General features: G+C 40.8%; 1 protein-coding gene across 8 annotated transcripts in view; it reads left to right on the forward strand.

Annotated features, from left to right (window-relative positions):
• The window catches only part of ARHGAP26 (Rho GTPase activating protein 26), a 387,242-nt gene that overhangs the window by 331,796 nt on the left and 30,122 nt on the right, over window positions 1-25,324 (forward strand). For 5 of the 8 annotated variants that reach the window (XM_053295420.1, XM_053295421.1, XM_053295422.1 and 2 more), the window contains one exon: window positions 19,607-19,717. The exons of 2 other annotated variants lie outside the window; for them this stretch is intronic. In XM_053295420.1, the coding sequence (XP_053151395.1) occupies window positions 19,607-19,717 (111 nt within the window). Of the gene's footprint in view, window positions 1-1,462; window positions 10,899-19,606; window positions 19,718-25,324 lie in introns of those variants that run through there. One more of the 8 variants, XM_053295425.1, reaches the window with a different exon arrangement.

Here is a 25,324-nt window from a genome sequence, read left to right on the forward strand (position 1 = left end):
TAGCATAGCACCATAAGTGGTACCCATGAAAAGTGATTCCCACAATGCTATGGTAATGTGTAAAGGGCACCTTTCTTTCCCATGTGAGATTGAATTTCTGTTGTAGTTGTTTTAGAAGGGAAGATTCAGAAGTGCAAGTCAGGTCCTCCTCTCTGTAGTATTACAGAGTGTAATACTACAGAATATTATTATTAATTACTTTGTATTAATAATGCTCTCTAGTATTACAATGAAGTAACTACTATTGATTCTAGTATCTAACAACTTTCTTTGTGAGACTTCTAAAAATATTTTTAAATGATCTAAGTGAATAAAGTTAGCCACAGGTCTGGAGAACTGAGTGAGGATTTATAAGATTGCTTTAGATTTTATTAGATACACTTTAGAAGGCTGCTTCCTTAGAAGCCTGAGGGAGAAAATGTATAGACCACCCATTTACTTTCCCCCTCATTTTATATAATTAGCATGGAGAGGATGGCATACCCCTTTCTTTTTCAAAGATCCTGAGACACGGATGTTGCCAAAAGAAAAGACCATGGAAACCATACTTTGAAATAAGCATGCATTTAAAAAGTCTGCCTGCATCTCCTCATTCTCTACCCCTGCTAGTCACATGTAGTAAAACAAAATGCCTGATGTGATGCCATAGTGCATCACATAGTTCCCTCATCTCCACTTCATTGGATTCTGCTTGTGGGGACAGGGAAATTTAAGCATGTTGATATCATAGATTTTGACCAGGTGGAGACAAGAGGCTGTTGTGTTTGGTGACATTTTCCTCATAACTTCCAATTTCAGGCTCAGATTAAGACTTGTAGAAAATGGATTTATGAAGTAATGGTTTCAGCAGTGAATCTGCATGGATTTCAGAGAAAAGATCTGCAGCAGAGTCAGCAGTATCTGGGATTCTAAAAATCAAGACTATTCTTTGTTCTCATGTAATATTTTAATGCATATTCGTCTGTAAATAGATAAAAGTAATGTCTTAATCAGTCACCATAATCAAGGGAATTTGTCTGTTTTAACCTCCTCCTATTGGTTTTATTAGACAGCCTTGTAGTTCAATTGGATCAGATTTCTGCATTAGCAGTAGATTTTCCCTAATGGTCCAGGGAGAAAAATAGAACCGTTAAGTCATAAAGACATCCTGTCTCATTCTGAAAGGAGATCCCTGTACTTAATTAACTTCATAAATTAGCTGTAGCTCTAGCACCACCACTTTACCACCAAATGGGGGTAATATAATCTGTCTGATCCTTTCTGCCATTGTAATGGATCCCAGCCATCAATTAATGTGTCCTTGAGTCTTTCCATTTGGCTGCATTATGGTTGTGAGGAAGCTGATGTGCATACAGAGTTGTCAGAGGGGTGCTAAGCTGTGAAATTATCAATAGCCTAAGAATTATAGCAGGTTTTTTCTTTCTCGTTATGCTCTATTTTTCACCCATGTTCTCATATTTAGAGTCCCCCCTGCTTCAGCTGAGACCTCTGAAGATGCACCTACTTCAAACCAAACATCTGTGGAAGGTGGAAGCGTTGACGAGTGATGTTGATCTCAACTGCTTTTGAAGTGGACTTTGCTGGGAACTGTACCGTATCCATAAGAATACTATGCATTATGCCCAGAGAACCTGCAAAAAAACCCACACAAAACAACACACTCTTTCCTTTACGTTTGTTTGTATCCTCAGCCCCTAACAGGAATTTTTCTATTCAGGACCACTGCCAGCCTGGAACAGACTTGTGGTGATGTTTGGGGCTCACAGGGTGAGAGTGGGGAGTTTCAGAAAGAGAAAATAGGAAAGGCACATTTTTCTCTTCCATGCTCTGGGAAACTTCCCATGCTCTGCTGTAAAGGGATCAGACTACTAGCCCCCAAAATCAGAGTGCTTTATTGCTATATAGTGGGGTGGAAGAGAGGCTTCTAGAGAGTGGAAACTTTTTTTTTTATTTCCTCCATCCTGAATCCCACCTATATAGCACAGGGAACAGTGTTCCCTCTAACAGGGATTCCCAGATGTTGTAGTCTACAACTCCGAGAATCCCCAGCTGTAATGGCTTTTGCTTGGGGACTATGGGAGTTGTAGTCAACAACATCTGGGAATCCATGTTAGAGGGAACACTGACAGAGAGGGCATTTTTTTAGCCTTATAGCATGCACACACACCCATTCCTGATCCCCTGTCAAGGTGAAGGATACTGTATTTACCTGAATACAAGATGACCCTGAATTTTAGATGACCCCTCCTCCAATTTCTAACAGAAATTTGAAGAAGAAAAAACACCCTAGACTTTGTCCCCCCTCATTTTCCTTTTCCTTCAATTGACATCTTCACTATTCCATAGGTTTCAAAAGCCACTGAGAACAGGCCATCCTTTGGGTTTCTTTTCTTTTTAAAAAAATGAAAAAAAAAATCAGTTTCCTTGAATTGACAGATATTCAAATATTCGGAAACAAACAACTTATTTTTGGATGGTCTCATTTTACTGCTAGGCTCCAGTCCATCCATGCTCAGTAGTAGCAGAATAGGGAATGACACATTTATGAATAAAATACAACCTTAGAACTTTAGAGGATTATGTGGTGTGTGAAGAACAGTAAGATCTGAGTGGGAAGAGCCCAAATGGATGATTCAGTCCAACTGCCTTCCCTAACCTTGAGGCCTATTTGGACAATACTTGTTTGACTGGCCTGCCCACATGCAATGAGCACATGTATATGCTATGAGTATATCCATCCTCCTAGCCCCCTTCTGGTGCACTGGGATGCTTTCATCAATCCTAGAAGGGGTAAGTTATCCAAACTGCCCCTCCACACACATTTCAATAGTGCTTGTAGAAGAGTGGTTCATATGAACTCCCCCCACCCACGGCTGCACAATACAGTTGGGGAAAGATGCATCAGAAGGGGGAAAGGACATCCATGCACACAGCCTTGTTGCATGCGATTGGATCAGCAAATGAAGTATAATCCAAACTGGCCCTTTGAGGATCTGTGACAGTTGATAATCCAGTCTTCTTTTCTTTTAAATAATATCCAAGGAAAGAGACTTCACATCCTCTTTATTCATTGTTGCAGTGCTTTTCTTATTATACAGGAAGAACCAGCGTCCTGTAGTTAAAAGCCATTTCTTGTTTATCCTTACTTGGGCTAGTCAGAAAAGAGCAAGAGATTGAGTGTGTGAGGGAGGAACTTGTGGAATGAGAGGTGCTCTAGTCTTCAGCAAACACAGAAGGTATCTCAGTAGTTGAAGAATTAATTTGCTGCTTCATAAAACCCAGCGCAAATCCTCATTTTCAGAATGTGTTTGTCCTTCCTTTTTGTTTTGTTGGCCTCACTGAGTAGAACAAGCAATACTCTCCAGTAACTAATCAACCTCAACACTTTGCATTTTGCAAGCACAGATGAAAGACAGAACATTTGTTTTTCTGTTTGTATGTTTCCTTTTCTGTGTTTGTTTCTGTCTTCCCCACCGTGTGTGTGTGTGTGTGTGTGTGTGTGTGTGTGAGAGAGAGAGAGAGAGAGAGAGAGAGAGAGAGAGAGAGAGAGAATGAATGAACACAAACCTTCATCTCTTGGCACAAAACAGGCTTAAACAATGAAGTCTTTGAAACCTCTTTTTCTCTCAATATGATCTGTAATTGCCCCCATATTCATGCAGGAAACTCCCAAAATATGACATTTGTAAAAGAAGGTATCTCTAGCAACTCTGCTTAGTAAGCAGCATCTTTGATTTTGTATTGTTTTAAAGCAAATGTTTCCAGAAACATTTGGGATAGCATTTTGTGCTTTTCAGCAATTATGTCCCTGGCAAGTTTCTAATGTAGACTCTTCTGGCACAGTTTGAATGCACACTTTTTACAGAATACATAGCCAGATTTTTGTTGTTTTATAGCCGTTGCTCTGGGAAATGCACTTGCTGCTTTTATTTCCTAGTCAGTGTCCCGAGTATAGGGAGGGCACCTACCTTCAGCTCATAAGAGGAGCCAATTGGATGAAGTTACTCAAGGAAAAGATCACCCCTTTCTCCCTGTTTTAACTCCGATAGGGAGCACCAGGCTTTCCATAGCAAAAGTGAGAAAAGAAACATGAAGATCACCTGCAAGTTTCAATTTGTTGGCCTGGCGCCAGTCCAGCATCCCCAGACCAAATTCTCCCAGCAGGCGCTCTGGAAACAGAAGCAAATTTTAGGTTATTCTGAACACTTTTTCAAACTCTGCTTGTATAACTACCTGGAAAACTTTTAGTAGCTGTGTAGTAAAACTGGGACTTCTGATACTAACCATGGGCGGTGGGGCTGCTCATGTGAAGCACCAGAATCGAGGCCAGTCCTGGCGCTGCCCTGCTGGGTAGCCCAAGTTCTCACCTCAGAATATGACCTAGGTAGAAGGGCGCAAGTGTACCTTTCTACCCTCGTCCCCAGTCACGTGCTACTGCTCGCAGCATAACTCAGCTCGTGTGCTGCGCAGGTTGCTGAGCCTTCAAACTAATTTTGATCCCATGCAGGGAGGCAGGGAGGAGCCTGCCTCCCTGCCAGCCCTCTCCTCACCAGTGTTTTCAGTTGTTTGAATGACCTTAAAGTGTGTTTCTCCCTCTACCACTTTCCAGTTTCCAATATGATGTCCAAATGGTGTCTTTGGAACCTAGTTCAGCTCTTTTGGACTAATTACAAGACATATGGGAATAGACTTTATGCTAAATGGTAACTAACTCAGTTCATAGGATGTTGCACAAGAATGTGTACATTTTTATTAAGGAAAGAGAGTGGCCTTTTTCTAGACTTCACTTCATACTGAAAATAAATTTTGTTTTCCATTGAACCCAAGAGTTAGTGCTGCCTAATTTCTGCCCTAGTCCCTGTCATTTCTTTGGCAGGAAATGGCACAGCTCTAAGATATAAAGTGTCTCCTTTACATTTTCTTCTTTGGGTCAAAACATAATCAGATCCAATCTTCCTAAGCCTCTACTTGAGTCACATATAAAGCCTCCTTTAAGGGGAAAAACATTCACATTTTTTTCTTCTTAAATTCGGCTTCCTTTCCATCCTAGAACAGACTGCCATTGGATGTCTTTGAGAGCCCAAATGCTTGTGTATATAAAGTCGTTTGGATCATGTGATCCCATAGTTTAATCAGCTATGAATGATTGATTGATTAAGTGCTGTCAAGTCGGTGTCGACTCTTAGCGACCACATAGACAGATTCTCTCCGGGATGCTCCATCTTCAACTTGGCCTTTAAGGTCTCTCAGTGGTGCATTCATTGCTTGTCATAATGGAGTCCATCCACCTTGCAGCTGGTCATCTCACCTTTCCTTTCCTTCAACTTTTCCCAGAATTATGGACTTCTCAAGGGAGCTGGATCTTCACATAATGTGTCCGAAGTATGATAGTTTGAGCCTGGTCATATGTGCCTCTAGTGAAAATTCTGGATTGATTTGTTCTAGTATCCATTTGTTTGTTTTCCTGGCTGTCCTTTTGGTATCCTCAAAAGTCTTCTCCAGCACCAAAGTTCAAAAGCATCAATGCTTTTTCTCTCTTGCTTCTTCAAAGTCCAGCTTTCTCATCCATAGAGTGTCAAGGGGAAAACCATGGTCCAAGCAATTCTAATCTTTGTAGGTGTAGACACATCATGGCATCTAAATATCCTTTCCAAGGCCTTCATTGCAACCCTTCCAAGTGCTAGTCTGCAGTGTATTTCTTGACTGCTGGATCCTTTACTGTTGACGGTCAATCCTAAAAGGCAGAAGCTATTCACCACTTCAGTGTCTTCATTGTCAATTCTGAGGCTGGTTGCTGTATCCATTGGCATTAGTTTAGTCTTCTTTACATTTAATTGTAGTCCCATTTTTTCACTGTGCTCCTTAACTTTCATTATTAGTGCTTGCAGATCATCCGCATTCTCAGCTATCAGAGTGGTATCATCAGCATAGTGCAGGTTATTGATGTTTCTTCCTCCAACTTTGAAACCACGCTCATCTTCTTCCAGTCCAACTTCTCTCAGTATATGTTCAGCATATAAATTGAATAAAGAAGGAGAAAGTAGACAGCCTTGTCTTACTCCTTTTCCAATCTGGAACCAGTCTGTTTCACCATGTTCTATCTGGACTGTGGCTTCCTGTCCTGTGTATAGGTTTCTCATGAGAACAATGAGATGTTCTGGGAGGCCCATTTTCTGAAGGATATTTCATAACTTGACATGGTCGACACAATCGAAGGCTTTTCTATAGTCAATAAAGCACATATTATCTACTTTCTGGTATTATTTGGCTTTCTCAGTTATCCAACGTGCATCAGCAATAATGTCTCTTGTTCCTCTGCCTTTTCTGAAACCAGCTTGAACATATGGCATTTCTCTCTTTTCACGTAGGGCTCTAATCTGCGCTGGATGATCCTGGGCATTATTTTGCTAGCATGTGAAATTAAGGATATTGTGCGATGATTTGCACAATCTATTAAGTTTCTTTTTTTTGGTATGGGTATGTAGACTGACCTCTTCCAATCTGTTGGCCACTGCGTCTTTCTCCAAATTTGCTGGCATAGTTTGGTTAGAGCCTTGACTGATTCTTCTTCTGTTGCCTGCCATATTTCTGAAGCTATTCCATCAATTCCTGTAGCCTTCCGACTTGGTCATGACCGGAGTGCTGATCTAACTTCATCTTCCCGTACTAGAGGTTCTTGCAAGTACAGAATATCTTCTAGAGTATCTTGGATGTTGACGTCCTTGCTGTACAGCTTATCACTATACTCTTTCCATCTCTGTTTGATCTTCTCTGAATCAGTTACTATCTGTCCTTTGGCATACCTTAACATAGCAATTCAGGGTTGGAACCTCCCTCTGAATTCAGAGATCTTTTGGAAAACTTGTTTTTCCATGTCTATTTCCATCCTCAAAGTCATTGTAGTACAGATGTCATTGTAGTACTGCTCCTTGTCTCTTCTAACAGCTTTCTGAAATTCCCTATTAAGTTCCTTCCTAAGGTCTTTCAGCCACCTAATGGCACAGCGGGGAAATGCTTAACTAACTAGCAGAAGGTTGCCAGTTTGATTCTTGGTCTTTGGCAGTCTCTTTTCACATTCATCCTTAATCAGCTATACATATTAAATAATGTTAATCATAGACCTCTATCACATAAAATATACTCATTCTGAAGAGACAAGGTTGACAATTTCTGTTGCCTCCTTCTTTAGCTGTGCAAATGGCTCTTGTTGTCTGGTACAAAATACATTTTTCAACATAGATTTAATGAGTGGATGGAAGGATGTGAAAAAGAGACAGGAAGATGAAGAGGATTTTTTAAAAAAATATCCCCAATAGAAGTATACCGTATACTGTTGAACCAGTATGGTATAGCAGTTAAAGTGTTATACTAGGGCTGTGGGGGCCCAGGTTCAAATCCTCACTCAGCCACAAAGCTCACTTGGGTGACCCTGGGCCAGTCACTACCTCTTAGCCTAACCTACCTCAGAAATAGGTGTTGTGAAGATAAAATGGAGAAGGTGAACCATATACCTTGAGCTCCTTGGAGTAAAGGTAAACTAAAAATGTTGTTAATAACAATAATGTAGCTAAAGGATAAAGCTATTTCTACTGAATAACTGCTGTATAAGGTGTTTACATAGGAACATAGGAAGCTGCCTTAGACCATTGGTCTATCTGGCTCAGGTTTGTCTACACAGGCCAGCAGCGGCATCTCCAAGTTTGCAGTCTCTCTCAGCCCTATCTTGGAGATGCCAGGGAGGGAACATTGAACCTTCTCTCCCCAGCGTGGCCATATCCCCTAAGAGGAATACCTTACAGTGCTCACACATGTAGTTGCCTATTCAAATGCAACCAGGGCAGACCCTGCTAGCAAAGGGGACAATTAATGCTTGCTACCACAAGACCAGCTCTTGTGGTATCTGGTCTATATAAAAGTTGCCAGGTTCCAATATAAAAATTGCCAAGTTGCAACTGTATAAAATTAGGATCTTTTTAGTTATACAAGCTTGCAAATTAGATATCAAATTTTGTGATGTTGGATTGGGAGAGGGACTGTACAGTGTCTGCAGGCACAAAGGTGCTATTTAGGCTAAAAGATCAAGAACACATTTATTTAATTACACAGAATTGAATCTAAGTAGAAATAAGGGCTTTTGATCTCAGGTTTTCAACTGCTGCCTAATTTTATGCTCCTTTTTGTATATATACTGTAGCTCTAATTTTCTTGTATAGATTTGCCATTGACTTCTGCAAGTGGAGGTTGCTTATATTAACATTCCATTTTTGTTTGATCAGGCACCATAGCCTGTAGTATACATTAGTCTGTTCTCGAACAGTGGGATATTTTGGGCTGCTGACTCATAGAATTCCCTCTTCCCAGCGCTTGGCATTAGACATTAATATCCTAACCAAACAATTCTAATTTTAGCTGGCTTTTTTGTTTCCCGCTTCTGGCATTTTTTAGTCAAAAGTAATTTTTTCTCTTTTATTTCCCACTGTCCTTCACTCAGGAAGTGTCTGCTGCAAAAGCAGAGATGAAAGGGAAAATAGACTCCAGATGCCAGTTACCTTTTAAAACTTTTTTTATGCACATGAAGTAAAAATGTACAATATTGTCCAGGTATTGTACACAAGTCTGTCAGCTTGCTGCTTCCATGATAAAAGAATATTTAATACAAGTAATTATTTTTATTTCCTTGTCTTGGAATACAAATAGATCCTAAATGGCATTTAACTGGTGTATTTTCTTCACAGTAGAGAAAATTTGAATATTGTTAATATAGCATTGCAGTTATTAAGGAAAATTCATGTATCATACAATCACATTTATCCAGCAAGCACTATCATACAATTAAAAGTTTAGTTAAATAAGATGACATTTGCCACTTTGTGCATTTAGCCATATAGGAGACTGGTAATGCCCTGCTAAATGGTAAGAATAATTTTATTAGACAGGCATCCTGATTTTTTTAAACATGAAGAAAGTAGGGGACTAGTGCAATCATCCTCATGATAAACAACCAGCTTGTCAAGTCCTTATATACCCGTTCTGCTAAATCACTACTGTCAATTGCTACCTGTATTCTCCTGTTCTTGTAAAGCTATACAGAATTCTTGTAGTTATTTCAGTGTTATGCAGCTATACAGTATACAATCAAGCAATTCAAGGATCTCATCAGCTTTACGAGTATGAATTCTAGCCTTTCTTAGAAATTGTGAAATACAGAAAAACATTAGTTGTTTTATTTCATATGTATCTGCCAGGTAATACCACATATAGACAATACACTGTAATATAGCTGTAATACTGCATGCATTAACATTAAAATAAATGCAGTGCTTCTACTGATTATCAAAACATTCCATTGACTACTTTAACTGAAAGCTACTGTAGTATGAAGCTTAAAACCACATGAGTATTCCAGTGCACACGTGAGGTTCCTGGAAACCTCATGCACTTTTGCCTTTACTGTGGTGTTAGAAGCAGCACTATAAAAAGCTATCCCTACTTTGCAGTGAATTGAAGGAATCATACTGATCTGGACTACTATAAGGATTATTGTGAAAATGTGCATGAAGCACTTGGGTAAGATGCTATAGTATGTACATATTATCCCATTTCTGAGCTAAAGCACCTCGGAGAGAACAGCACTGTGCCTTCGGTGTGCTTAAAGTCTACCTGAGTCTACCTGTCATGGGTTCAGGTTTTTCTACAGAATTTTGTGAGTCAAGGGTTGTAAAGAAAAACTATTCAGAAGTATCTACCTCAGTCCCCCTCATCCTTAGCATGGTTGGGTCATAGACACTGAGCCTGGGAGTTGCTTGCCATCCTGATCCTTCCTCTTATAGATTAGCTATCTAAACTGGGCTAGTAGGCTCCAGAAGGTTATGGAGCCAGCAAACCCGTCACTTCAACTTGTGCTGCAGCTGCCAAGGGGCTACAGCCTCTTGGCAAAGTTTCCTCTCCAAGTTGTGTACCTGCTTCTGCCCTTGTAGTGCAGTTTCTTTTCTAGGGCAGGGGTGGGTGGAGGAAAGAAAGGCAGGCAGGCATACCTGGGCAGATATAGTACCCTTTGAACCAATGTACTGTTCATCTGGAAGAACAGATAAGAAATCAGACTCATTACTTCTCATATGGATTTTTAAACCAGAGTACATTTGGTGAAAAGGAGAGAAGGCAATACCTTTAGCTTCCAAGTGAATCCCATTTGCTTATAAGCCACAAACAGGAAGGCTGCAGTGTTCACATTCAATAAAAGGAACCTGCACTTGTGTAGAAATGGCACGTTCTTTCCATTAGAGGGCAGAAACATGCCTAGATAGACGTTGAAACGGGGGGGGGGTTTGCGCACGCGTGTGCACATGTGCACTTTATGTTCTCTCTACCTTAGTATCTTGTGGAGATGGTGTGGCTCATGGCCCATAGGACATGCTGCGATTTTTTATTTTTAAAATTCAGGTGTGTTCAGAGTAAGTTTGACTAAACCAAGGGGTTTTGTGCTGGTGCTTCTGTTTTTTGTTTTTTTAAATCATGGAATAACTAGTACTAATCAGCATTTTTTAAAAAAAATTACGAAACTTAATCTTTAGCAAAAGCTAAGAGGAAAGGATGGGTAGTGGATACTCTGCTTTACTTGTAGAAACTTTTTAAAGGACATTTCTTTGACTGCTATATATGCCTGTAGCAATTTTAATGCAATCATGTACTTCTATATTTCTGTATAGCAACTCTGAATGTCAGCGGTTGGGGAAGCAAACAGTGGAGGAGAGCTGTTGCCTCCATGCCTTGCTTGAGCTATCTGATTGGCCCCTGCTGGAAACAGGATGCTGGATTAGGCGGACTAGATGTCTGGTCCAGCAGGGCTTTTTCTTATGTTTTTAAATCAATCAATAAATTCTTCCTGGTTTCAACAAAAATGTCCATCTAGAATGTTATTTTTGCTCATTCATGATCGGAATCCTCTCTCATTGTAGCTTAGACTGTTTCCACTTCAACATTCATATCACCTTTAATTTCCTTTGACATTTGTCTGTCACTGTCCCAGAGATCATCTGTATGCATTTCTATATATACGTCCCTTCAGCAATTGCGTGTTCAGAGGCTTTTTGTTTTGAAAATGGTAACAGCAATATTAATTAAATGCACTTCAACAACTGCACCTGTGCCACCCTTACCTATCTGATCCTTACCTAAACCCAGCAAATGTGCTGAGTTTAGATTCTGCTAGAAGCTGAAAATAGTGAAATATTCAAGTGAATGGGGCCACAGATGGTGGTACAAATTCATTATAAAAGAATGCAGGGCAATAGCCAGAAAAGATGAAGCAAGACTTTTGACCCAGGCTAGTTATGGCAAATCTTGTACCTCTTCAGTGAGAGAGATGGCTTGGGAAGTGGAGCACAAAACACAATACACGCAGTACAGACGCTCTCTCTTTCACCTGTATATCAGTAGCAGATTATATGGGGGAAAGCTGGTGTGGACATGGCCTTTGGCTGAACCCTGCAGGGTGGCTAAAACAAAGGCATCTAATTCTGTCAGCTTGGACTTGTGGTATGAGGCGAGCAGTGGATAGTCTGAGGAAAGGCGAGACTGCTGGGAAGCAGGCAGGTCCTCTAGGGAAGCCATTGCACTTTAGGGCTGGGCTACAGCTGACACTTGTAGAGCCGGTGGGCAGAGGCTGTCCATGTTTGCTTATAAGGAGAGCCAGAGTGAGGCCCAAAGGGAGGGTGTAGACATTGGGGTCCCTCTCCAGCAGGAGATAGCCTGGGCACTTTCCAGACTAGCTGCTGGAACAGCAGCAAAATGCCTCCATTCGGGCAAGTCGCATTCGGGACATAAACAGCAGGGCAGCAGTCTTGCAGCAACAACCTGAAAAAACAGCAACTTTTTCACGCCAGATGTACGACGCCCTTGCTCTACATCACAGCTATTAAATTCGCAACTAGGCATTGGAAATGTGAACGGCACCCTGCTGTCCGCGTAGGGACTGCGGCGTCATGCTGCAGGAAGTGTGGAAGCACACTTCCGAGATCCGTCCTGACTCCGTTGTAGGGTCTAGTCTGGAAAGTCCCCTGGCAAGGGGAAGTTAGTGTCTGCACTCCCCGCAACAGTGAGCCTCCATATAAGGATCCCCATGGGGCAGGCCATGAACAACTCAGGCTATGGGGGAAGACCGGCTCCACCTTGGGCTGGAGAGCTGGGAACATTGCTGGGAACAAAACGAGCAATAAACCAACATTGTAGCACAGAATTATCAGTTTGCCTGTTGTTTAGTACAGGTATGGGGCCTGGAGCTGCCCCATGATAAGACAAATGGGTCACAGCATTAAATTAGACATTAAATCTCAAGAATGTGTTCACACATTGGCCTGCATCCTGATTAATGATGCACTTGCAGAAGTGCATTTGCTCACACAAGGGTAATGGAGCAATCTTTGCTGATCTTCCCCTCAGCTGCCTCTGAAGCCCCTGAAAAATGCACCCCCAAGGGTCGGGGGGTGTTGGGGGGGACATGTTTTTGAGGGCACTGGGGGCAGCAGAAAGGGGGCGGGGTCAACAAAAACTGCCTGTCCTCCCCTGATGTGAGCAAAATGTTCTTGTATAATCCCCTGCAGAATTATATATACTGCGTTGGTTAGTTAATTCTCCAACATAGTTATGGTTGCACATTTCAGGTTTGATTGGTGTTTTGCAAGGGAGGATACTGTCGTCACATATTGTGACTGCCTATATTACAAGATAGTGTGTATATTTATACTCATTTTCCTTGGGAATGAGATGTGTTCTTCCCATATCTGTGATTCTCAAAAGCTGTGGTATTCTGCTTGCTCCACTCCGCCTATCTGCACTGCAGATGGTGATGTCTGTACAGTCAGCACAGAAATAATTTACACAAATCCAGAAACTGTGCTGATGTGGAGTTGGTTCTCCCACATTACAGCAGGGCCCTGCTTCTCTGGGTAGAGGACACTGTTCAGGAGGCATGTGCAGTTTCTGCCTTTTTGTAAAACCCTGTACAAAATAACCTCCCCAGTTATCTGAGTAGCATATAGGACATGGGAGAGGCAGAGGATCATGCAGGAGACTCGTGCAACGTCATGCCTTCTCTGAAGCGCCACACACAGTGGAAGAAAACCCTTGCCCCCTTCCTAAGCCCTTTCTTCATGCCAAAGAACCTGGGGGAGGGGCTGGGCTGTGTTTCATTTCATGTGAAGCTTTTGCAGAAGGCAGAAACAGAACAAATCTCTCGCACTGCTTCTGCCTTTCACCAAGGGAGAGAGAGGTCCCTCCCTTTCCTGAATACTTTGCAGTTGATGGAAAACTTGAAAGAGGAGCAATAGTCACTGGTGATTTGGTAAGCGGGTTGATGAAGCCTTGCCCTTGTTAAGTGTGATGCCAATGGGAAGCATGAGCAAAGCTCCAGTGTAACTCTCCTAATCTCTTGCGAATTATGAGTGTTAGTCATACACATCACGAAACAAATGCACTTCTCTGCAGGAGCAAATGCTTCATTATGTTTGGAAAAAATTCTTTTTCTTTTTGCTCCTCATAAATGCACACTGTTGCTTCTGTTTCACAAGACATTAGCTAAGGCAGGGGTTTCCAACCTGTGGTACTCCAGATGTTGCAGAACTACAAATCCCATCATCCCTAGACACAACAAATTGTAGGTGGGGTGATGGGAGTTGCAGTTCAGCAATTTCTGTAGTACTACAGGTTGGGAACCCCTGTGGTAACACAGGGTAACACTTCAGAAACAAAAGTCCTACTTGGTTTTAATTATGGCTGACATTGCAGGTTGCAAAATGAGACACACACCCCTTAATGATTTAGAGAAGCTCAAACACTGGGAAATGTGTGCAGCAGAACCAGCTGTTTCTGTATTAATTCAGGTGACTTTCCCCAGTACCTAATATTATGGGGGAGTGTTGAACATTGGATTGAATATATTTGCAGCTACAATTGGTTGCTAGTGCCTTATCACTTTTAAAAAATGTCTTTCTGCCCCCACTTCTGAATCACATGAGTAATCACATAGTTTCATCACATGAGTCATCACATGGCTTGGCAATGAATCCAAAGATGAGAAACAAAGCTAATTCAGAATGAGGGCAATGATTCCTAATCAAGGATTGCCATCACTCTGAATTAGCTTTGTTTGCCCTCAGTGCCAACTTCATGTTTCCTGATCTGACTGTCTGGCTTGCTATGCCATGATTTGCTTGTTCCTGGGGCAGTGGAAACATTTAAAGGGAGGGCACTGTGGCAGCAGCTACTGAGGCTATGAAAACTTTGTAAGCAAGCAGCATGAAAAGAGTAGGGATTTGAAAGGCTTTGGGGGAAAATTTCTGACTTGCTTTAACCCACCCTTTTTACACTAATGAAATTTGGCTGTTAAACACTTATTGCAGTTCGAATTCTACCCCAATCCCCAACTACTTTTTGTTCACACTAGATATGTCTGAATCGGGTATTAAAGTATTTCTTGAATAAATCCAGACTTGAAGAAGCAGTTTGAGCCCAAAAAATGTGACCTCCATTAAAAACTGTTCTAATCCGGTCAAGAATGTTCTCTTGTTGCCCAATTATGATGTTGATTCACATGATGTGGATATTTTCCCACCATAAATTTGGACAGAAGCCACCAACTCCTTGCACACGAGCTACAGAGCATTTCTTGTACTCCAGTGAAGGGCACATGAGTCTGATGTAAAATAGGGAACAATGGCACCAATTTGGCTTCCAGTTCCTATAAATTGCAAGACACCCAGGATTTTTGGCTTGAGTAAAAGAATGTAGTTACTGCTTGCAAGGAATTCTATTGTGATGATAGCAATGGATGAAATTCTGGCTCCATTTGAACTTTGGTTTCTGAGTTGATTGAAAATGTTCCTAAACTGCAATGTTTTACTCAACTCAAACATCCTGGATATACCTTGGCTTGCAAGTACCGGTAATAGGAACTGGAAGCCAATAAATTGTGCAATTTATTATAATATTAGATATACTACTTCGGAGTGTATAATAAATCAGGTGCTCTTCAACATGCACAGTAACTAGCATGAAATGAAGGAAATAGTTTCACCTCAGACCAGTGAGAAAGTACCTCCAAGTGGTTGCTGTTTAATGTCATGACAGTGAGCCCTTCATCACTGCATGGTTTGCCATACAAGGGACAGCTTTTGGAAGTGTGGAGACAATGCACATGGTTGGGGCTGATTTGCTTAGAGAGCTGATATAGAAGGACTGTGTGCCACATGAAAGCCGTTCTGGTTGCCATTCAGTTAAGAAGCAATGAGAATTCCAGTATAGATTTGGTTGCTTTGATCTTTCCACAAAGAAGAAAGGACTGCTGAATGGGAATAGGCGCCTGAATATGTATTCTGTACGTGCAGAAGGAAGCATTATTCCTTCAACCACATAATGATTTAGTAAAAAAGAAAAATCAAGGTGTGAAAGAGATCTTGATAGCACCCTTTAACCAAAATATGTTTCTAAGTAGCTGTTGATTTTCCTGAGATAAGAATTTGGTGGGTTAAACATTATTCAGAATTGAATAGCTAATCTTTCTGTGTATATTTATATATTGCTTTCACAGCAAAATATTTGAATGCAGGCCAGACGAAGAACTGTGATAAGAAGCAAGGCTGCAGTTTTTGGCTTCTGTTAACATGGCTGTGTAATTTTTGTGAATTTTCTATTTGACTCATTTGTTCTTTTTAAGAGTACACTTATGCACATTCATTCTCCTGTGATGGCATAAGTGCACCTTAGATTGTTGTATTAATATGTACTTTGCTGAGAAAGGCAGCCTACTCTTAACTTTTCCAACATAGTCCATTTTAACTTGAGGGTCATTAATTTGAAAACATACACTGGCCCTGTTGAAGTTGAACTGAATTACTGAGGTCATTCACACAATCAAAAACTCCCAGATTTGGGAGCTGTGTGTGCTCCCATTTTTTGTTGGTGTGAAAGCAAGGTAAGAGGAAGAAAACCTGGGTAGAAGTGATTGTGTGGAAACAAGGTAGGAGGAAAACCTGGGTAGCACAGCTCCCAAACCCAGGTAGAACACAGTTTTTGAGTGTGTGAATGACCTCTCCCAGATTTGAAGTGTACTGCAGCTCTTCTCTGAAAAAGTAGATTGAAAACCGATAGTGAAGCGTGTGTCAGCCAATGTTCTGAAATTAAAGAAATCCCCCATTGCCTGTTTCCCCAGTCCTTTCCTGTTCTAGCTTACAGAGTCACAGATCTACATAGACGGAATGTAAAATTATCTGAACTCAGTATGGTGCACATTCTTCACATGCAAACCCTATGGTTATGTTCACCTTCAGAAATTAACTAAAGCTAATAAGAAGCTTCCCTTTGCACAGCATAATAACTCTGTCATCAGTTGCTGTAAATTGATCCTATGTATATGATACAATCAAAGAGCTTAAATAATATTGGTATTTAATGAACGCAGCATGGTATGTTGACATCTCTTTTATAAGTGAAGTAAAACAAGATTTCTTAAGATACAATGGAGAATGTGTCTGTAGACTTAAAGATGACAAATCCTGTAGTGAATGGTATTCTCTGATTCAGAAAACATCTGTTAGTCCTCAAAGGAATGCTCCATGTTTAACTCTGGTTATCTCCTTATTTTCTTTGAGAATTTCTATAATTTCATAACTTGGCATATGTGGGTAAGCAAAGAACATGAGTAATTACCGCCAGAACAGCTAGGCCTGTTTCATGATTTCAACGCAATCCAAATAAAGAGATTTGGATTCAGGTGTGCATCCAAGAGTGGCTGTAGAAACCTGGCTTCAACAAGTGGCTCCAGGAAAACACCCTTACCTTACTAAGACATTCAGTGTGGTTTGTATATCTATATATTTATAAAATAAATATCCCCAAGGCATTTGGGGGAGCAGAATATTTGGATATGCACTAAAGATGTATTTCAAGCAATTATTTCCCTTTTTAATGGAAGGAACATAATTGCTCTGAAATTCAGATTTTATGCACAGTATCATCCCTTCCCTGTGAAAATGTGAAGCCAACTTGTCCCTTGTCTGGCTCTAATTATACTTCTATCAGGTGATCTGTTCTTAGTAGTAGTAGTAGTAGTAGTAGTAGTAATTTTAATATTAATATTAATAAACTTTATTTGTTAGCGGTCCCATAACAAATTGTTATCTGGGCAGCTCACAACACAGCATTAAAACATAATATAAAAACACATAACATATTAAATCTATATGCCCTTATAGCAAGTAAGTTTATCAAGGACTGAAAAGGAACTAAAACTTAACTGGTATGTTTTCTATTAAACAGATCAGCAGAAAGAGACCCAATATACAATGAAAAAATCTATTTAATACAATTGTAAACATAAACCCCAAATATAAAACACTCAAATCACATCAATATGAATGAATTCTACATAAGTATATAAACGTATGGTACAACAGACCACCAGAACATCTTCACTTTAACATAAGGTCTTTATCAAATAAATACAAAATACAGATGCAATCTCCATTTCCCCCAAAGGAGGAAATCATATATTTATGTGATTTGTATTTTATGTGATGTTGTTTGTGGTTTATGTTTATAATTGTATTAAATAGATTCTGTATATGTTTGTATTGTATATTGGGTCTCTTTTGCTGGTCTGCTTAATTAGTGAAACTCTGATGTGGTGGTATGCTTCCACTGTTGCACACAATCCTTCATGTGCATAGCTTGCCTACAAGAGGAAAAAATAGCACAACCCAAAAATAGCATAATCAAATGGCACAACCAAAATGTCAAGAACCGAAAACTGTGGCAAGAGTCAACTGCACATGTGAATCCATCTTTGCAAAGTCCAGAAATCTATTGGAAGGAATGGTGGAGAACTAACCCATTGGCACTGTTTCTGCAACCATGATAAGGTAATTTGGAACTCCAAAACCTGGGATGAAATTTGGAAAGAAGGAATTTTAGAAATCTCTGCAAAAAAAACATTCTGTGCCTTAATGATAGATAGTCTTGATTACTCAGATATCAACAATGTTATCATGCGCTCCAAACTAATGGCACCACAGCAAATGAGCATATAGTAGAAACTCCAAAGGAGGCTTCCACTGCCCATTTATTCAATCAATCAATCAATCAATCATTCATTCCTTTAGTACATCACCAACCAGCAGAGCACAGTAAACATTCAACAAAATAAAATGATTGGATTACAAGCCATTAAATTACTCATTTATACATGAAACATAAATAAATTGATCGCATTTATCAACAGACAATGAATAACAGGTCCTATATCTGTACTGTCAGGATTCCAGTTCAGCAGTATGCTGGCATGATCCTAGTAGTCTTCCTGTGCATTTACAATTTGTTTTACTTGAATATTTCTCATTCCCATTTCTTCCATATGAGAAGCCCATTGTTTTATTAGGATTGGTAGAAGACATGTAAAATTTACATAGACCTCCCGAACAGAGAGTGTTTTTCATTTCCATCATTCTCTAAGTTAGTGCAGATCTAGCTTATTTACTGTGGGGGAGGGGGTCCTTTTGTTCTTACTAGCATTCCATATAGAATGGAAGAGACAGCTATCACCATCCTTCCTTGCCAATGACTTCTTCTGAATTTCTAGCATGCAAGGCTAATTTACTCATAAATGTAAACAGGAAATTGTTTTCACGTGCTACCGATAGTGACACAGAGAATAGTCTACTTATAGCATCTCAACAAAGCAATCAATCAATCTTTATTACGGCCAAAGGCCAGCACAGGTTATAAAACAGTAATACAATAAAATAGATTATGTAGAAGGGTTACATGTATTACTGATATTGAGATTGGTATAACAATTAAAACTAAGTGGAGAGGGACCTAAAAAAACCACACAAAATATTTAAAGTATACTACGAAGCGCAAACAGAGTAGCTAAAATACATATAGAGTAAAAGAACGCGTAAAACCTCTAATTAAAATAGTATGGCGGCTAACTAAAACGGATAATAGGATTATAAAATCTGCTACATAAAATGAATAAAAAGTACAGGAGGATCATCAAAGGACTAATATTACAAATGATCCCATTTTACCAGTAGTTAAAATGCATATCTACTAAAAGAGCTAGAAAATACTACAAATAAAGGAGGTAAAATAGTACTAAAATAATACTATTTCCTCTCAACAAAGGAAAGGGGTGGTTGCTGATGTTCCTAATTGTTCAAAAATATGCTCAACAACCTCTGGATTTCAGTAGGGAATATTTGAAATAAATTAGGTAGGTAGATGAGGAGAAAACACAAACAGCACTGTTCAGTGAAATGGCCTCAAATAACTTGAATAACTGAATGCAGCAAAGGCACAAGCTTGACAACTAAGGAATGACGAAGCAGGGGTTCATGGAGGGCTGGCTGGTGTGTGTGTGTGTGTGTGTGTGTGTGTAAATGAACTTCCAGCCCTGGAACCTAAAGTTCCCAACTCCTCCATTTTGGAGTTTCCCCTAGTACTGTGAAAATACTCCAGGAACCCATTGCTGTTGGATCGTGCCTTAAGTGTGTGTATATGTCTGTGTTGTGGTTTCCTGTGTCTTGATGAGTTATCCGGTTCTGTCTTGCAGCCCTCAGAATCCAAGTCCAACGTCACCCCTTTCACCGTCCTGGCCTATGTTCTCTGCACCATCCAGCCCTATGCCCACCTCCTCTACGTCCAGCGATTCATCCCCCATCAGGTCTGTTGCAGGTTTGAGGGTTTTCTTTTGCTTGGTTTAGTTGCCACTGCTGTCATATTTTAAGTTTACATGCTTCTTTTCCCCTGCCTTGCTCAAATATCCTCACTGTGGCCCAGTTTGTTGTTTTAGTTACTAGGCTTCATGATCCCTTAGCTGTCATCAGACAGCAGGAGAGAAAACCTTTTAAACATTCTTTGACCCCAGAGAAGGAATGGATTGAGTTACCCTAAGCACTGCCTGCCTTCACTATCATTTTCCAGTCATCCCAGCTGCAGTACCACACCTTTCTGAAGAGTTCCTCTGAACTCTGATTGACTTTCTGTTTTACTTCTGCTAAGTTACTGGGCATGCTTGTAACTCACTGGACCCTCCTCTGCAACAGGTAAACATCCATTTCCACCCCTCAAGTAAGCAGAGTTGCAAACATACTTTGTTCATTTCTTCTAAGGCTGACAACTTACTGCAGTGCCGTCTTCCTTTTTGCACATCCAGTTGTGTCAGTCAGTGAGAATACCTATACTGTTGGATTGTTTTTGTGAAATGTATATGCCAGTTGTGGCATTTATGACTTGATAAATAAGTTGTAATTCTAACATAAGTAATCGTGCTGACAGATTGTCGATGTCCAAAAATGAAGAGATCTCTTAAAATTCTTCCTATTAAGTCAAAACAGATAGCAAAAGCCACAGAAGACCAAAGGTATTTGTTCATTTGTTGCTACTTTCAAAAGCTTGTCCATACTGCTGGCTACCAGATTACAACTATTACAGTGCATGCACTCAGGGCCTATATTACCTTTTATTTTTGATAGTGGCTTCTCCTCACTTTATCTGAATTATAAGCCAACTCTCAATTCCAGTAACAAGCTAGCCCATGCCAGAAGCTTTGTTCCCTAGTTTTGTCGTGAAATTCCCTTGGCTTCTTAAAAAACATCAGTAGATATGTTTGTATATTGAATGTATCTCAATCCATAGCATAATATATTGGTAATTCTTGGAGATAGAAGGCCTTTAATACCTGGCATGTGGTACCTATGATCATAAAGTTCAAGTGAACAGAAAACCTTTGACTTGATTAATGAGTAGCCATGGCAAGATGTCCTGTGATACTTAGCAGAAACAGAAGTCTAAAAAGGACCTTTAGTTTAGTATACCCACATGTTTGTAGAATGAAGAAAGTCAGGATGCAAGTGAATTAAATAAATGAATATATACAGGTTGTTGATTACTTGTGGCGCTGTAATGTAATGTAATGGGATTCATCCTGCAACCTGATTTTAATGTTCTTCTTCTGAGCATGTATAGAATGCAATTCATCACTGTGCTAACAGCCCTTTGGATCACAGGTCAGGGCTTTAGGCACCACACAAGAAATAAGACACACTGGCTGACATCTGGCCTCATGCTGCACTAGTGCAATGAACAAAGATGCAGACATGTAAGAAATTCACATCACTGAATGGATGCTCAGAGTTGTGCTGTCTCTTACAGTTTGGGTCTGTTTGTAGCTAGCTTTGTGTCACTCCCAGAAACAACATATGGATAGAGGAAGAGGTTCCACAGCAGCTGCAGTGTGACTGTTTGTATAAATGCAGCCTTTTGCACTGGTGCAACATTAGTCTGGAATGCAAGCTCCTGACTTAATGGAATTAGCTAGTGTAACATCCTTGCACTAATATGACATATTTGCACGTGTGTAGTGTTTAACAACAAAATGGCAACATCCATCCTTGCTTTGGAACACAGTATTACAAAGACCACTGGACACCTTTGAAAGAGATGCTTCTCTTTCAGATGGGTGCTAAGTGATGCAGTTAACATGATAGGTTTAAATTTTTTTGGGATGATCCTAAACAGGAGCTCTCTGAGGTCCTCTCCTAATATTTTCCTTTGCAGTAGTGATGAATTTATTACAGTTTATTTAATTTATGAACAGGGCATAGAAAGGACACATTCATTCTACCCGACTACAGTCTAATTCAAATAAAAATCCATTTTCAAACCTTATATCTGCAACCTCCAGTTCCCACATAAGATAGTTCTGTTTGGTTTTGATGTAAGGCAATATCCAATGTAACTCAATCAGAACAATATCGTCCTAAGGGGTGAGGGAAATCTCTCACTATTCTGTAAATTGTACAAGGTCACATGGGCAAAAACATGACTGAGTGCTTTCCTGGCCATGTGCCATGCTCAGAGGCAAAAATTAAAAAAAGACTGATGAGAGAGATCCAGGGTTCATTTATGTCCTTGATAATCCAGCTTTGAAGGGCACTGCAGCACAAAAGAAGGGCACTGCAGAACCATGCACTGAGAATACAGTAAGGGGGGCAAATAAAAAAGAAACGAGGGGCCCAAATTAGACTGTACAGTAGGATCCTTTTGAAAAGCTGCTATTTAACTTGTATTAATTATCCGAGATTACGCAGGTATGTGTGTTTTTCCAGAGTTTTCTCCTTGGAGCTCCCCAGCTCCTAAATAGTTACAGGATTTCCTGAATAGCAGGGGAACTGCTGCTTTCTTTTTTGTCTGTTTCTTCTCCGCTGTCTCATCCCAGATCATACCAGAGGTTGTGAACAAGCTCCCTGTGTTAAACTTCTGATTTGGGGGTTATGCATGTCTGTTTGGAGTTTTCCATTATTGTAATTCCTCCTTTTCTTTTGAATATCTAAACAGACCAGTTGAGCTAACATATTGATTGGTATCACAGAAGACATGACTTGAGTAAAATGCTAAATTCCAGACCTGACTTGAAGGGGAGACAAGACACTCCATTGCTCAGCCAGAACTGTATGCAAGGTTAATGTAAATGAATTGCACATATAAACAGACTGCATTTGTGACACTTTGGCCTTTAGGCATGCTGGCAGACATGCATCTCCCACTGACGGTAACAACCTAGACCTGTTGCGCAATTCCAGTGGCAGCCTGACGATGTCGCGACGGGGCTCCTGCGGAAGAACGTTACAGCTGCTTCCGTTGTTTCTCATGCAAGGAGCACTGTGCTGCTGCCCGGCAGCGGGTTAAAATAATTCCACCGTAGCCCCATTGTTACATAGTTGGGGCTGCCTTTGAAGTTGCACAGCAGCCGTGGCGGGTCCTTACCGTCGACAGGAGACTCATGCACATCATAGCTGCCATTGAATACCTGTTAATTTAGGACTCAGATCTGAATACTTTAACTTTCTGCAATAGGCTTCCTTCTTTTGGCATCACAGATTTTCACTTGTGATTTTGTGGGTAAGCAAGAGATTCTGTGTAAATGTGGCTTAATTCTGTGCCAAAGATATTAAACAGGAAAGAAGTGTGGCAAGAACCTTTTTATGAGAGTCCTTTCAAAACAAAGGAACCAGATTTTTCTTGCAAATATGCATTCAATGGAACACCTGCTGTTTAAAGCATGGGCGGGGAGCAGCAGGGCAATTCCTTCTTGCTGAATTTCACCCCCGTTTTTGCAGTTCCAAATTACCTGGTCCTGGTCACACAGCAGGACTGATGAATCCATTTTCTGCCATTCTTTCAGTTTGGATTTCCAGACTTCGTAAAGACTACTGTGCATGCTCAGCATGTTCTTACTACCGCTTTCTGTTCCTCCCATTTGCTCATGTTAATATTTCTTCCTTGCAAGTATGCCATGCACATGAGAGATTGTTTGCATTAATGGAAGTGCAGCAGTGAAATGTAAGTCTCTTTAATGGCCTGAACATTCCCTGCTGAGATATGCGTGTAGAAAGGGAGAGAAACAAACAATGCCTGGACAGCGGAGTAATTAGTGGCAAAAAAGACGAAGCAATGCCATAGTTTTACCCCAGGCCTAGATGAGACTGAGTGCACAACCAAGAGTGGCTGGCTGTAGAAAGCTGGCATATAGGATGCCATAAAAGTCCACAGTGGCCAAGGGTATCACTTCTGCTCACTCCCTTCTGACAGCAGAGAATAGCTGGGCTTCTCCACCCACCTGCATATTGGGGCAAGGACCAAAGAGTCAGTGCTTCCTGCCAGTTCAGTCAGAATGGCTGGCAGGTGTAGGAACTACAGCCCCTGCCCTGCCAGCTTCCCAAGAGACCACGTCTCTGTGATGGCCTACTTGGCCCCATTCGACGTGCCACCCAGGTGGGTGTTATGGCCTCCCAGTCTCTTCCTCCTTCCATGCTGGAAGGCAAAACTATTCATGTAGCCTTTTGTTCAGTGGCTTAGTCGCTTATTTATTTATTTATTTAACATATTTTTTTATTTCCCAAAGCCTGTGCAGAGACCAGTCTCTGGTTCTACTTGCAGAGCAGCTGTAAGTCATCAAGTTACCAGAGCTCTTCCAGTGACAGTGCTTCATCCAGGCACCATTTATCTTACTCCAGTTCTTGTCTCTGGAATAAGAGATTTGAGAGCTCCCACAACAGGGATGATTGATTGCCACTGGGCCAGGAGCATCAGTAGGGAAGAGGTGTCCCATTTCTCTCTCCCACACCCTCATAGGAAAAGAACCTCTCATGGGACAAGAGCATGTGTACCTTTTGTTGGCCAGATGTTGTTCAGAGAGAGATCCTCTTAATGCCATCCTTACACAAAGTGTAAGAAAAGTCCCTCTCCTCAAAAAGAAGCCTGCTACTCTTTTTCCCTCTCTCTCATATCAAATCTTACGCATTTTATTACAGAAGTGATAATAAATCAAAAAGAATGGCAAGCTTTCACCAAATAAAATAGGGCCTGGAAATCAGCAGTGCTTCATATTTAAAAAAACACATTGTTTGCCTCTTCCTGACTGATTGCCAAATCCACTCATTTCAATTCCTGGAGGAAGAAGTTGCAGCATTTGCAGACATTGGGAGAGAACCCATCTTTGACAAGTGGACCCATCTTCTGCAAATAGTGAAGAAAGGCTACACCCTGAAGTTCTCTTGTGTTCCATCAGATTTCTCCCTGCATCTCTGTGCTTGAGTCAAAATGCACCAGAATCTCCAAGGCCATCCAGCTTCTACTGGAAAAAAGGCACCAACTGGTGCTAAGCAAGGAATGCATCTAGTTTTGCTGTCTGTTTGCCTAAAAGAGTGCTTGTCCACCACTATCTGTCTTCTGTTGCAGCGCCCAGTCACAGCAGAGTGTTGTCAGTTCTCAAAGGGTGGCTAACCTCTCCTACCCAGCACTGACATTGTGCCCTAGAATGTGTCCCCAAAGCCTCTGCACTACATGGTTGGGTGAGGCTGCAGTTAAGACACGGAAGTTCCACAGCAGATCACTTGATATGAAATGATTCCCTCCGGGTTGGAAGCTTCTCTTCTATCAGAACTAAGCTTTTAAAAAAAAGCCAAGAAAACTTCAGCTAGGATTATTTACTGTACTGTGGAGATATTGTTAGCAGAGTTTGGCTGTATCTATCCCGAGCAGGAACCAGGTCTCTGGCTCAACATTTCTTATCAGCAGCTCACAAAAATATTCCCAGCTGACTCTCAGTAAAGTTGATTCCCCTTACTGTCTTTGACTCTCTTTTCATTTTCTTTCTGCTCCCTCTCTGCCATGGTATTGCTCATTCCATTGGGCAACCCATATGTATGCCTTCTCTCAGCAGAATTTATAAAAAATGGTGAAATGTGGCTCTGTAGAGGAAGTGTGC

Source organism: Hemicordylus capensis, chromosome 2 (assembly GCF_027244095.1).
Source record: "Hemicordylus capensis ecotype Gifberg chromosome 2, rHemCap1.1.pri, whole genome shotgun sequence".
NCBI classification, from domain to species: Eukaryota; Metazoa; Chordata; class Lepidosauria; order Squamata; family Cordylidae; genus Hemicordylus; species Hemicordylus capensis.